Source organism: Pezoporus wallicus, unplaced genomic scaffold (assembly GCF_028554395.1).
Source record: "Pezoporus wallicus isolate ANWC-B61680 ecotype Strahan unplaced genomic scaffold, APGP_CSIRO_Pwel_v1 contig_3817, whole genome shotgun sequence".
Classification (NCBI taxonomy): domain Eukaryota; kingdom Metazoa; phylum Chordata; class Aves; order Psittaciformes; family Psittacidae; genus Pezoporus; species Pezoporus wallicus.
In genome coordinates this window covers 10,851,364-10,865,724 of record NW_026635157.1, presented here as the reverse complement: position 1 = coordinate 10,865,724, position 14,361 = coordinate 10,851,364, and the positions used below count along the sequence as shown (strand labels likewise).

Here is a 14,361-nt window from a genome sequence, read left to right as displayed (position 1 = left end):
AAACACACTAGGTGCAAAGCTGTACTCATAACTCTAAGATCATGCAAAACAACTCTTTTCTCTGTATTCTGCCCTTTTAGTACTGCAGGGAAAGTGTTCAGACCCAATGAAGAAGATATTCTTTGTGACATCTTGGGCTGATTAAGGACTACGGTTGATAGGCTCCAAAGGAAGACATTTTTGCCAAACAAACAGTATAGATATAAGCTTTAGTAAATAAGTAGATATGAACTAAAAGGTTTTCATTGTCTTTTAAACAGGTATGTGTGGTGAACAGCTGAATATTCCTCTGAGAGAGTAAGGAGGGTCTAGCAGAGAGATGGAAATTTTACAGGGTTATTAGATCCTCCATGAATGACAATTTCTGCCTCAAAGCATCAGCAGAATTATGCAACATACTAATTAGAGATCGCTATATTAAGCAACCTGTTCATTTAAATACTGAAAGTTTTCAAAATGGATAATAAGACCACATGTGTAAGGATTTCCAAGGGTGCTATTATAATCTTTGCTTGAGAAGGGGCCAGAATGGAGGCATTGTAAGATTAAGCAACTTTTTTGCAGTTATGTAGAAAGAAAAAATTTCAATGGATTTGTCTCCAGTTAGCAAGAACTTTAAACTAAAGATTGTATTTTTCACTTAGTTTAACCTAGTAGAAACATTACTTAATCAGTAACACTTTCAAGTAGTTACTAAACAATATTAATGCAGATATGGTGAGTTTTACTTGAGCATATTTTTTAGCACATTTTTAGGGTCATTTTAAGCTTATAATGTTGTTATTGCTCTATTAGGAAGTTGTTATTGCATAATTAGGAAGCTTCCTCAAATGAATGAGCTTTCATTTAGGTAATCAAGTAGGATAAAAAATGAGAACACAGAAATGCAATCAGTTTGAAAGTGGATGCAGCTTCTGGGTTTAAATCTAGAGCCTACTCTAACTTGACAGATCTTCCAAACTGTTGCAGTCAAGTCCATCTGTAGTAAAAGCAGCAGGACAGGAAAAGACAGCTCTCTTATTATTTTGTTTAATCTAACATTGTTAGTTTGTGCTCCAAAGAAAGTTTAGTAGCACTGTTTCTTCAGTTTAATATTCAGAGTGTCCTCTGTTGATAAATATGATAGGCACTCACATGGGCATTGGAAATTGTGGTGCTAAAGGTAATTGATCGCTTACAACCACATATAGGATCAGTGCTAGATACAAGAAAAAAGAGGGGAGAAAAGGCCAATATGCAGAATTGGCTTCAAGACAAATGAGCAATGATTGGGTCAGTACCTCATGTGCCTTATGTAGCTGATGTGATTCAGATGCCTGGCATAGCAGACAGTAAACTATGCTGATGCTGCCTGAAACGTCCCCTTCCCTTTTAATCTTGTTTGTTTTAAGAAGTCAGCAGTTGCTTGCTGACAGTAACAGTCGGCTTACATATTTGGTCTCAATGTTGAATCTCAAATTGTTCATGCATACCCAGGATCCCGTGCCCCATTACTGCCAGCATTATGTATTTTAGGGAATCCAGAATGGCATCGAGGAATCAAAATTGCAGCACCAAAATGAGAGAAAAAAAAAATCACTGCAGCTTTCATCACTGAGTAACTGTTAATGCAAAAAACTGTTAAATGCATTAAAATCCCATTTAGCAAATAGCAGAACGTAATGAAAATTGGAACAATTCAGCATACAAATGTGGGATAATACTGAGAGGATTGTTTCTGTGTGTTAGTGCTTCTTTTTGTTCCAAGATCTGTGCTGAGAGGGAACTAGCTGTAGTTCAAAGGATAAATAAACCTTGGCCTTTTACTAGTAATTTGTTTCTTAATTTACAGATTTTTTCTCCTTAAATTGTTAGATTTTTTATTTTTTTTTTTATGGTTAAAGCCATCACCATTTGATATTTAATATCCTAGAGACTGGTTATCTTATTGTAAGGAAAACTCAAAAGTATGATTGCAAAATAAGCTTAAGCAATGAAGCAAAGGGAAAATAATGAAAAGCGAGATCTTATTAAAGATCTGGATAGAAACATGCATCCTTCTTTTACAATAGTTTGAAGAAACTTTTACAGACGTCCTGCTATCACGAAATTTGATTCCTTTTTCTGACTGCATAATCTGCAATGGTAGTCCCTCCAAAGTCCAGTCATATCCCCAATGATGGTAAAATTTCTGTTATTCTGAAGCTCCTATCCTAATTTCAGAAATCTTTCTTTTTTCCCCCTTACCTTTCATGTCTATCTTATTGAGAGTAGTCATAAAATTGAGTGGGAAAATATCCTGTCTTAACCTTTCCTACAGCTGCTGCAGTAGCAACAAAATATTTTTCTTGGACATTTTCTTATCCAAGGTCATCCAAATAATTATCAGGATTTTTTGGCAGCTAAAAGATAAATGACTTGGAGGAAAAAGTTTGGTTTACATTTTCCAAAGAAAATTATTTTTTAACAAAATATGTGTCATGATAGAAAGGTATTTTCTGCTCAAAAAGACTGCAAAAATAAGCTTTTTAGGTATTTCTAGTAATCAAACACTCTATTGAGATTGGTGTGTGAAAATAGAAGTTGCTGAGACTCTGTCATGCCTTACTGAGTTCTTATGAGAATTAAACCCTCAAATCCCAATTTATTTCCCCAAATGGAAACTGTCGCGGTAAACTACATCTGTTTCACATATTACCCATAAGATTATCAAAGGACTTTTGTTGTCTTTCTCATCGTACTTGTATTTTTTCAAAATAAAAATCATGTTCATTGTTTGGCTAAACAGCTCCTGTGTCTAGCATTTACTTTTTAAGGGCAATTGTGCATGGAACAGAAAATTCTTCAACTCTGTCTTCTCTGTCATTGGGGAAACCAGGGTATATGGTAGAGAATCTCATTTTTGTTTATCATACAGACATTTTTCTTTCATACACAAAATACTTCGTCCTCCTGGACAGACCTGAAATCTTTTTCTGAGGTCAGATCTCCAGAATAAAAATATCCTATAACAAAAACCCTGTAATGTAATATTTTAGAAAGCTCAAGTAATGGTTTATAAATTTTGAAAACACTGCTTAGTGTCAAATTTGCTACGTCTATGGCTGCAATGCAAGTTGGCTCATATGGCTTGCAGGCCAGGAATAGCCTTCCATCTACTGGTACAGTACTGTGAGACTTTTAAAATCTATTTTTATCAATATGTTTCTGACCAGAGTCTCCCTCACATGATTGACAAAAGTAGTAACAAGCCTACAGATGTGTAGTTTAGGAAGAAATAGATGAATATTAAAATCTTATTTTTGAAATAGGAAAACAGAAACAAGCCACTGAATGTCACAGTAAATATTCTGTTTGTTGCATCGAGCAGCACAGCTACTTCCACCTGATTTGCTGTTTTAACTGTTCCATTTCTGTTACATCCAGGCTAAGGAGTGTTAGCATTGAAGCTGCTGATCACACTTCAGCTGGGACAAAGGTGGCATCTGCAGTGGAGTTATGTGACTGTCCCCCAGGGTATGATGGTACCTCATGTGAGGTGAGTATCATGATGTAGTCTAGATCAATTGTGCTGGCATTGTGATAGTTGTAAGCAACCAGTGGCCCCGTGTTGGTAAAAAATAGCAAAAGAGCTGTCCATTCCTATTAGGAATTTGGTATGGGTTGTTTAGTTACCTTTCTTCTAGGTGGTGGTTCACTATATTCGATGATATTTGAAATCTGAAGTGATTTTTTTCTCTGGTGATTTCCAAGTTATGAAAAGACATTTCTCATAATAAATAGAAAATGAACGCATTTGTACTCTTCAGCTGATTGATATTACATATGCACGAAACTATCACATTTAGAAGGAAAATGACACTTATCTCACCTGTGCACAATAAAACCAGATGAAATTGTCTGAGTTAATGTGGTTGGGTTTCATCTTTTGTTTTCTTAGGGCTTTGCCATTTGCCTTGGAGTCTTTGAGGACTGTGTGTGTTCTTGTGAGGATTGTTTCACTTCGGTTCTGTTACAGATAATAACATACACACATGCTCAGAAAATACCCATTTTCATAACAAATTCATTAGTTCACACAGAATGTGTTCATACAAGTGTACATATGATTAACTAGCTCACATGGGCACAGCTTGAGGTAAATAGAAGCCAACAAAAAATTTTTCAAAAGCTTTGCCTTTAAGGAAATAGTTTCAAACACCAAGATGCTCTGCTTCACAAAACTACAAACAGTATGCCATTTACACAGGCACTCTAGGCATTTGCTTGTCAACTCTCTTTTTCTTTAATTTTTTCCATGCTTGTATGTGATATTTAGGGCTTTAGAGTCTACTTTCATGCCAAGTGTGGTTTCTTGTTGCTGGAGCTAGATAAACTAATGTAGAAAGAAGGCCTGAAGGAATTAATGGATATTCCTATCACTTCCAAAATGGTACAGACAGAAAAGAAACTGGAGAAGAGCATTGCCTACCTTCACTGAGAAAAAATTTTGAAGTCTGACCATTGTCTGTCTGTTCAATTATCTGAATTAAAAAGCTTCATGAAGTGTCATTGTGCTTCACACTTTATTTTACTTGTCCATTTTTTCTCTCAATTCACATTTATGTGTGATTTCCTAGACAGCAGTTGGAAAGGCGCTAATAGCAGATGTTTCAGTATCTATTTTTGTTGTAGAAGCTGAAGGACTTGGGTAGAATTCCTGTCATGGTGTTGCCGAAATTCTCCGTCCAACATTGTGTCCTTCAAGGCTAAACCTTTTCTCCAATTCAAAATAGTCCCTGAAATTTGATATATACTTCAGATCATATTCCACAATAGAAAGTACATCTATAGATAGGTGCAAATTTGAAGTCTCTATGCACATTAGTGGTCACAGACATTCTTTGATTCCTGCTGCGGCTAAGTGCTAACTGCAGACACCATATCGTAGTCCTTACCTGTACGTGGGTTTTGCTCCCAAGACTGAAGGTGATAGACTTCTTCGTGAACACACTTTTCCTGCTTCCCCTCATTGAATTTCAAAGCATTTTGAGCAGCTATATATTGGCCTATCTTACAATAACAATGATAGAGTTAAAAGTTATAGTTTCCATGTCTTTATTCACTAAATTAGTTTCTCAGGAGTGTTGTAGCATGATATGCATTGAACAGTTACATTTGATAGAAAAAATAGGGACATATTTTGGTGTTCTGAGTAACAAGGACAAGCAAAAAAAAAAAACAACAACAAAAACCAAAAAACCCCCACCAAACAGTGAAGTTTTAGATTTCCAGACAAACTAGCAGTTGAGAAAGTATGGAAAAATAAATTGAAAATATGGATTTCTTTAGAATACTATATTGTTATATTTGTGTCTTCTGAATACTTTTGTCCTTGTCCCACACTTTGCTTCTTCCGGTTTCAGCCTAGCAGAGTTTCATTTTTATTGATTTTGTGGAGGTTTTCAGTTTCATTTTATCTTCTTCATTTAAGTTAATGTGTGTGTGTGTTTCCTGCATAATGATGTTTTGGTACCTAGCATAGATGCTGCAGCACTAAAAGAAGCCATTATTTACTTGTTTTCTTGCTATGAATGTTTTGGCACAATCAATCTTCAGGAGACAACCAATCCCATTTAAAATATACTGTATCTTGTGAGATTGTTCCATTACACAAATTTGGAATTCATTTTCAACAAGATTCTAGTCAAATCAAATTGTTACTCTTTTGTTAGTATATCTGAGAAATGAGCACAGAATTTCATGAGCATAGATAAAGCAGATCAAGTTTTAAATTTCAAATACCAATTGGACAAATTTGTGATAGTTTGATTGTTCTACTCACGTGAATCTTCTGGCCTTTATTTGCCAACATCCTCATATTTGATTACTCTTCCCCACCAGATTTGTTCCCTTTATATCTATGCTTTTATTTCCTCTGTGGAAGAAGTTGAGTTTGACTAACATCACTATGATGGCCAAGAACTTTCCCAACTCTGAATGTTACCTCATTTCTTTTGTTAATATCCCAATCTATAATCTTTTATTTCAGTTTTGTTTTAAGCCTTGCAGTTGATATTCTATGTCTAAACCCTTAGAATTAGTGACTTCTGGAGCCTTCCTTTGTACAGGATCATGTGCATGAGATCATTCTTTTCATAGTCACCAAAAGAGGGAAAACGTTTATAGATTTATACAGAAAAAAGCTTAGGCAATTGTATCTCATGTTACAAGGAGGAGAGGGAAAGGCAATTTCTTTTACCCCATTTTTCTTTTTTTTTGATTTTATAGCTCTGAATTTTAATTTTTAGTATTTACAGGGTTTGTTAGGACTGTCTAACCAAGAATTAAAAAAAAGTTAAAAATAAGGCTATTGTTTCAGGTTTTGGGTTTTTTTTTTTAAAGAATCATTTAAATCCCTCTTCAAATTTCTTTCACATTTTGCAGGAGTAAGACATAAAGAGACATCATCTTCCTTTTTATAAAGGAAAATTGTCTTGATATCTTTTTTGAAAGTGTATGTGAAGGGGTTTTCTTTATTAAATGATACGTTTAGTATTCTATCACCTCAAAACTTTCTTTTAGTATTAGCCAGGTGCTTTTGAAGGTCAACACTCTGTCATGAAGCTTTTATTACGCAAAATCCTTGGATCACATGAGCATTCTCATTGAAGAAAGATGATTTGCAAAAACTATAAAGCCATTTGTGAGATATATAGTAAGAAAGTCTGCTGCTTGACAACTTATTATGAAGAAATGGAATAGATGAAATTTTCACTGATGAATCACAGTTGTACGATGTCACCTTTCCTAAGAAAAAACTGTCCATGCATTTAATATTGATCTGAATCTAGCATTGAAAAAAATAAAAGATCACAGCAATTTCTTAAAGGGAAATGACTATACTTTATATTTAAGAAGCACAATTTGTAAATAAAAGGATGGCTTTGGTTTTAGCCTGTGCTTTAATTCAGAGTAGTCTTTCATTAGACTCCAAACAAGAAAGACTAAATGGTATTTTAATTGCTCTTTGCAGCTGAACTTCTGAGAAGGTTTTTGTTGTTTTGGGGTTTTGTTCCCTCTTTCTCTCTCCTTCAGCATTTTGTCTTGTGGCTATGTTTCAATCTGTAGCTCTTGCTTTGATGCCATCATATTTCAGTTCTTCATTTCTCTGCTTTATTTTACCATTTCAGAAAAATGTTCAAGTTAAGGATTCATCTAGTCTCACATCTGCCAATAAGGCTAAGGTCAGTGCAAAGCCATAGCACCAGGAAGAACAGCTTTCTAGAGAAATTATGGTATTTATTAGTCTGACAATTATGTTTTTGTGCGTGCAAGTATCAAACTAAAAAAAAATATTTTTTAAATCCCATTCATTTCTTTGTTCAATTGAAAGTTTAATTTTTTTATCTAATTTATCTTACAGTCTTGCTGGCCTCAACACAGGCGTGTGAATGGCACAATTTTTGATGGAGTCTGTGAACCATGTACATGCTTTGGTCATGCAGAATCGTGTGATGATATCACAGGAGAGTGCCTGGTAAGTGTCACTACAGGAAACTGAATGAACATGGCCAACATCAATTCAATACATCTGTGCAACTGAATTAAGGACCTCTGAGACCTGAAATACTCAAGAAGCAAGGCAGCTATTAACAGACAAGATCATTATGTTGAACTGTTGCTGAAGTTAAGGATACCCTCATACCAAGATATGGTAGCTTCTACAGTTAAACAAAAAGAATTTTTTATTTACATAGGATTTATGTTTTGAAATAGGATCAATAGGATCAACAAGGTGTGGCATGCAGAAAGCAGCAAATATTGCAGTATTCTTCCATTCAAGATTTATCTCCCCTTCCCATATGTCTCCTGCAGCATATTCAATTTATAGCATGTAGCAAGTAACTTTGTAAATTGTATTCTAGTATGACAAGAAGATACTGTTAATGGCTTCCTTCACCTAAATTACTACTAAATCTTGAAGAAACAATAAATTGTACTTTAAAAAAGAATGAAAGCATATGATTTGGGTTTGGTGGGTTTTGTTTTTTTGTTTGTTGGTTTGTTGGTTTTTTTTTTGTAAGCTATGGAGATTTTATGTCGTTACCTACTAATTCAGCAGTTAAATCTGTGATTATCCATAGCAAGCCTACCAGCACACCACTATTCTCAGCCTATTCAGTAGCCTTTTGGAATGGGTAAATTATGCTAAGTAGAATTCTCTGATTAACTGAAGGGCATTTTTAGTTTTATATTGTCTGACATGGCGTGAAGCTTGAAACAACGTGTCTCATTTCATTAGTCTTGCAGAAATAGAATTTAAGCTAGTGCCAATTTAGTGGGATATCATTCTCTCATTTCCCTGCAGATTTTCAAGTAGACTCTGTATTGTGCATGTTTCTAAATGTTTCCTCTTGTTTTCTAAGCTGCTAGGAAAAATCCAAAATTAAAACACAGGCTTTTTTCAATATAATTTGGCACTTATAATTATCACTCTTCTTCCTGTTTTGCCCATAGAAAATGTTTAATTGCAATGCAGTGCAAAACAAGATATCCTTAATGTGTGGATCAGTGAATTTTTCAAATTGCTTTTTCATGAATAGAAGCTTAAAATGATTTTAAATTTAATTATACTCTAAGGCTGAAAGAACTGCCTAGGATGAAAAATGTGTTTGACATGGCAGTCATGTTTTGAATCTTTCCATTATATGCAATGAAAATGTTTATCACTAGGGTAATATGGATTTGTGTTTCTCAACAAAGATAAAATTTACTACATTAACGACCATAGCCTCTAACTATAATGTCTATAACATCAGGGTGGGATAAAATCAATTACAGAAAATAAAGGGAAGGGAGAATCCTGTTTAAGGTATATCAGAACAATTGACTATTTTGCTTAGGGGTGCATAGCCAGATATGAGGTCTGCAGTTACTTGGTTCTTTGTCTTGCAGTTTTAGCCCTTTCACAAGTTTCCCTTCATTTTTGCCTGTAGCACCAGCCTGGGTATGAGAAAAGGCCAGGTAGTTGCATATTGTAGTGTTTCGGCACTTTTCAGCGGATGTGAACTACTGACTGAGACAGTAGAGCTCCCCCTTCTGTTGTTTCAAGGCAGCTGGTGTAAAGGTGACAGTGCTGACAAGGAAGTGGAAAATAACCAGTTGAAAATGTACTTGAATCTGTATGCGCTGTCAAGCACTCTGTATTTTATGAGCTCTGTCTGAACTTATCCTAGAGCATGCTATAAAGAAGAGGCGTTCAGGGAGCTTAAAATCAGTTCTGGATTTTCTTGCAGCTTTCTTTGAAAACACTGTAAGTGAAGTTAGATCAGTTAGTATCTATGCAGGCTATTAAATGCTGCTATTCACTTTGGATCATAAATCTTTTGAAGTAAAAGAGAGAGAGAAGTCTGAATGCTGAAAAAGAGAAATGTTTCACATCAAAGACAGTCTTTCTATTGAGGTTTACGCAGCCTTTTGGCCTCCTTATTATTATTCATGGTGTTTTTTCAGTAATACAACAGACAATTTAGGCACCTAATTTACTGATATGATACTTCTTTTTGCTCTTCCTTAGCTTTGAAATGTAGTTGAAAAGCAGCTGAAATATGTTTTTGACTCATGATAAAAGCTCAAATCATCTGCTGCGATATAAGCCTCTATAAAAAGCTCATTTTACTGCATATCTTGCACTAACCTGCAAGGCCTTTGATCCCCACAGCAACCATATAGAGAGCTGCATGATACGTCATTCTCATTACCATTGTGATATACATAACTGCTTTGGTACATAGGTCAGGTTCTAACATTCAGAAATACTCTTTTGTAGTGTTACACACAAGTTTTTAGAGTAGCTTTAGGAGGCTGGGTAAATCTAAACCTTGTAAGAAGGTGTTCATTACAGAAGCGACAAAATGTCTCCACCCCTCTTCATATACACGATATACCCCTCTACATATACACAGTAAAAAAAAAATGATCCTAAGCTAAGTGCAGTATAGGTTATACCACAGGTAAAAAAGCACGTGAAGCCTCTGCAACATCTTGATTGCATTTGTAACACCAGAAAAGGGAATTGTTCATGTAATCTTGACATTATGGTAGTTTGAAAATGCCAGAAGAACATATTCACGCTTCCAAAGTTGTAATACCATTGTCTGGTCTAGGTGACTGGGGAGTGTACTAAAATAGGCATCTAGGCTTATCCTTTGCCTTCTTTAGTTGGCTTAAACGAGTAGCTTCCCTGCTTGTCTCTGTGACAGATACCCTGAGAAAGGGCAGCAATGTGCCCGAGGCAATATCTTGGACTCAGTTGTACTCCCTGATTAAAGTTTTATTTTAATCACTAGTCTTCTATTCATACTGTTCCTTTACATATTCATATACACTCAACTGCATATGCAGCTAAGCAGGAGTTGTTTTCAGTGTGAATTTAGGGTTCCTTGATACGGGGCATAAAGATGCTAATTTGGTTTCTTCCCTGGGGGGGGAGAGCTGACTCAGTGGAAAACACACTCTGGGGCATCAGCAATAAAGTCTTCGGGCAATAAGGTTTGATTTGTACATAAAATTCTGGTCAAAAATAAATTTCATGGGTTTACTTCCTCAGAGGTTGCCTAAGAGAAGTTTTATGGTGTTTGGAAATAAAAGAGGTCCAGAAAATTGATGAATTCAAGATAGTTTGAGATCCAGTATCTGGAACTTGAAAGCATATTGTTCATGGCCACAAAGCCTATGGATCTGTGGAACAGGGCATTGATTTTACCAAAACCATTCTATCACTGTGTTGCAACAAAATATATTTTGAAGGAAATAAAAAGAAAGCCTGTATAATGTACTGAGCGTGTTAGGGACAGTTGATCATGATCATCTTTATACCCAGACTTATGACACAAAAAATAATTGATCCTACAAACATCAAATTAAAACTTCATAGGCTTAAGCATATTTTTAGGCAACAATCATAGTGTAATTAGACATTACTCAAACTAGAGAATGCTCAAAACTTTGCTGTATAGTTGGCAATTTTAAAATTAGATTCAACCAATTGTTATAAAGAAAACACAATTTTTTCATGAGTACTGATAATGTCTTTATAAAAGCTAATAACTCATCTACTTCAGTAATTACAGTGATCTGTAAATTTGGCAAATTAGCACAAAGTTTAATGCACCACTGAGCACAACAGGCAAATTATGTCACATGTACGTACTACATAGTCCTTGTTCTTTGTCCTGCAAAATCCAACCTGGCTCAGGGTGAACAGTATAGGACCATACAAGATAATAATTTCTCAGTTAAAGTCTAACATATACACAGTGCAACACGTGCTCAGATTTTGATATGTATGGGGTTCTTTTTTGGTTTTAAATTTATTGATTCATGGTGAGTAAGCTGATACAGAGAACTGGATTGAGGAGAATTAGACACAGTACATGGAAATGACTGATGTTAGAGTTTCAGAAAATAATTCATCAAAGAAAAGGTCAGCTCTTTGTAACATGAATTATTTTTCTACAAAATTGAAGGTTTTGGAGTTTTTACTTTAAAAAAAGCAGAAGTTGCAAATACCACTCTGTAAGAGATGCATGGTTTTAAAATAGTATGTTAGCTCCTCTCACTTTAATAACATCCTTGACATATAAGCTGTTCATATTCTTCAAAAACATTAAGGTATGTCTGTGCTTATTTAAAGCTAAACTCCACACAAAAGGAGAATCCATTATTTTACAGAAAAAGTACAAATAATTTGACATGATGCCTTAAAAAAAGTTGCATTGCAAAGGATCTTTCTTTTGAAACACTTAAATTATTTTTGTTACATCTTTCAAAAGCGTATCTTTGTGTTCCCAGCTACTTTTTCAGTATGACCAGCAGGTGCTTTTTGACTGACAGCACTTGAAGTAACAACCAAACGAGCTTAAGTGACTTAATGAAGTAGAATTTAAACCAGCTGATGGTTCTAAAGCCATAATTTTATTTGACTTAGTCTCAATAGTTGGTATTAGCTCACAATCTATCAAATAGGTGAAAATATTATATTGTGACTAATACTTTCATTTCAAAGATATGCTGATTGTATACAAAAGCGATAGGAATGCACCCTTTAAAACAGCAAATGGCATTTCAGGAGACATGGGCTTTTTGACTGAGAAGGGTATTCATAGAAAGATAGAATAGTTAGGGTTGGAAAGGCCCTTAAGATCATCTAGTTCCAACCCCCCTGCCATGGACAGGGACGCCACACACTGGACCATGTTCAGGTGTTTCTTCAGCTGCCCAAATGTATGGTACTGGCTACGCAAAGCACAAGGCAAAAAAAAATGTTACACAAATCATTGCAATCCTGGAAAGTCATGAGGAAGAAATCAGTGTTCCTTAGAATAGTGCAATTTTCTTTATCCTTAGTAAGGATACATTATGTCTCTCAGTCTGTAAGTCTGTTAAACATAGTACCAAATGCATGACTTATTAAAATGGGAAAACAATTTTTAAGTGTTCTTAAAAATATTTAAAGTTAAAATATAAGTTTGGAAATACCTACACCTTTAAAAAAACCAAAACAAAACAAAACAAAAATCCACAGAACCCTCAAGAATTCTTATGCAGCAGCTTGGGTGAAACAGATTCTAGATTTGATCTGGCCCATTGTCTAAATCAGGTCAGAACACACCCCACGAAATAAAATCTCCCTCCTGGTTTACATTGTGGCCTTTTCAAGTTGCCATGTATGTTTTCAATATATACCCAAACACATCAATTTGGCATTTAAAAGCCAAAGTAATTTCTCCTGCTTTTTTCTGTTTTTACACTGTAAAAGGGCTACACTTGGGTATCTTGTGGCAAATAACAGTGAAAAGAATAGCGTGGTGTGCCAAAATGTGGTAAAAATGAGGAAAGAGTTTAAGCTAGAAAACTAATTTGCTGATCCTATCATAGATCCTGCCAAATTAGTTAGAATTTCTAGATCTTATATAGTGAGGGGGAAAGAAGAGTAGAAGGGGTAATTAGTCTTTAAAGCTTGGTTCTTGCATATTACCATGGGAAAACTATTCTCAGAGGACCAATTTCCATTTTTCCAAAAGATCACTGAATTTGAGATTAGCCAAGGGTTATATACAAATATGGAGATCTAGTGCTGCTGGTTTTATATTGGATGTTTCATATGCTAAGGTAAACTGTCTCTTGTATTATGAAAGCTGGTCACATGGAGGAACATAAATTGCTGGATAGGGCCTTATATACAGTATCCTCATCCTTGTTTCTACTCATAACATAGAGCATGGATGGTATTCTAGAAACATGCATTAAGTAATTCAGGCTTTGCTATCTTCACAAACATATTTAGTATACTTCTAGCCATATACCTAGTAAAATGAGCTGAAGCACTTAGATGTGAAAGGTAATAATCTATTTTTTATAAATTACATAGTCTGGGCTGTATTTCTGGGAGAAACATCTGAAAACTGTCACAAAATATGGCCTCTTGTAAGACTTCAATACTAAACCTGGTTTGTGCTGCTGTGAAGGCTGGTTTACTTTAAGCTAGCTAAAGCAATAGTGCAGCTGTTGTATGGTGGAAAGATAAAGGTCTGCAGTTAAATATTCTTTGGGTTTTACATAAAGAGCAATTATCTAAAACCCCACAAAATACCTGATGCATACGAAGTATTCTTTGTGGAAGCTAACCTCTAAAACTTTCTCAAACAGCAGCAGAAGGTTAGAATATATGTTGCAGACCTCTTACAATCCTCTTGAGAGGATGGATAGGTGAATGACCTTTAAGGATTTTTCCATATATAAGTTCTCTAATCGCGAATTTGTGCTTTTCATTTTATGTTTAGGACTGCAAACACAACACAGGTGGTTCATATTGTGATAGATGTCTTCCTGGCTTCTATGGTGATCCTACTAAAGGGACAGCTGAAGATTGTCTGTTGTGTGCTTGCCCCCTAAATATACCTTCCAACAAGTAAGATGCATCTTTATTGTGTATTACACTTTTTTACTTAGTAAGTTGCATACCTTTTTAATTTATACTTCTGCATGTACACTTAAGATTATTTTTTGTTTTATTCAATAATATGTCCTGCAATGTAAACTTCTGGGTTTTTATATAATCACAAAGAGCACTTAGCTTCCCAGAGAGGCAAAGGTCAAGAAAAAGACTGGGTGAGACTAGTCTAGAAAGAACAACAGATTTTGGATGACTGCTCTTTGAATCAAAAACTAGTGTTCGTTTTTCTGTTCTCCTTAAGAGTCTTCTAGTTTTAAAGCTAAGTTTACAAATTCGACAAGTCAGATTTTTTTAATAATTGAATTTTAAATCAGTTCATGTTGATCAAATAAAATAGTGATTTCTTCTGCTTTAATTTTCCTTTTCTTCTGGTCAACCTTCAT

The 14,361-nt window shown here is 35.0% G+C and overlaps 1 protein-coding gene across 6 annotated transcripts in view; it reads left to right on the top strand.

The window, feature by feature from the left end:
- LAMA2 (laminin subunit alpha 2) overlaps positions 1 to 14,361 on the top strand; it is a 368,416-nt gene that overhangs the window by 204,880 nt on the left and 149,175 nt on the right. For all 6 annotated transcript variants that reach the window (XM_057408938.1, XM_057408930.1, XM_057408924.1 and 3 more), the window contains exons 15-17: positions 3,406 to 3,517; positions 7,385 to 7,498; positions 13,806 to 13,933. In XM_057408938.1, coding sequence (XP_057264921.1) covers positions 3,406 to 3,517; positions 7,385 to 7,498; positions 13,806 to 13,933 — 354 coding nt within the window. The remainder of the gene's footprint in view (positions 1 to 3,405; positions 3,518 to 7,384; positions 7,499 to 13,805; positions 13,934 to 14,361) is intronic.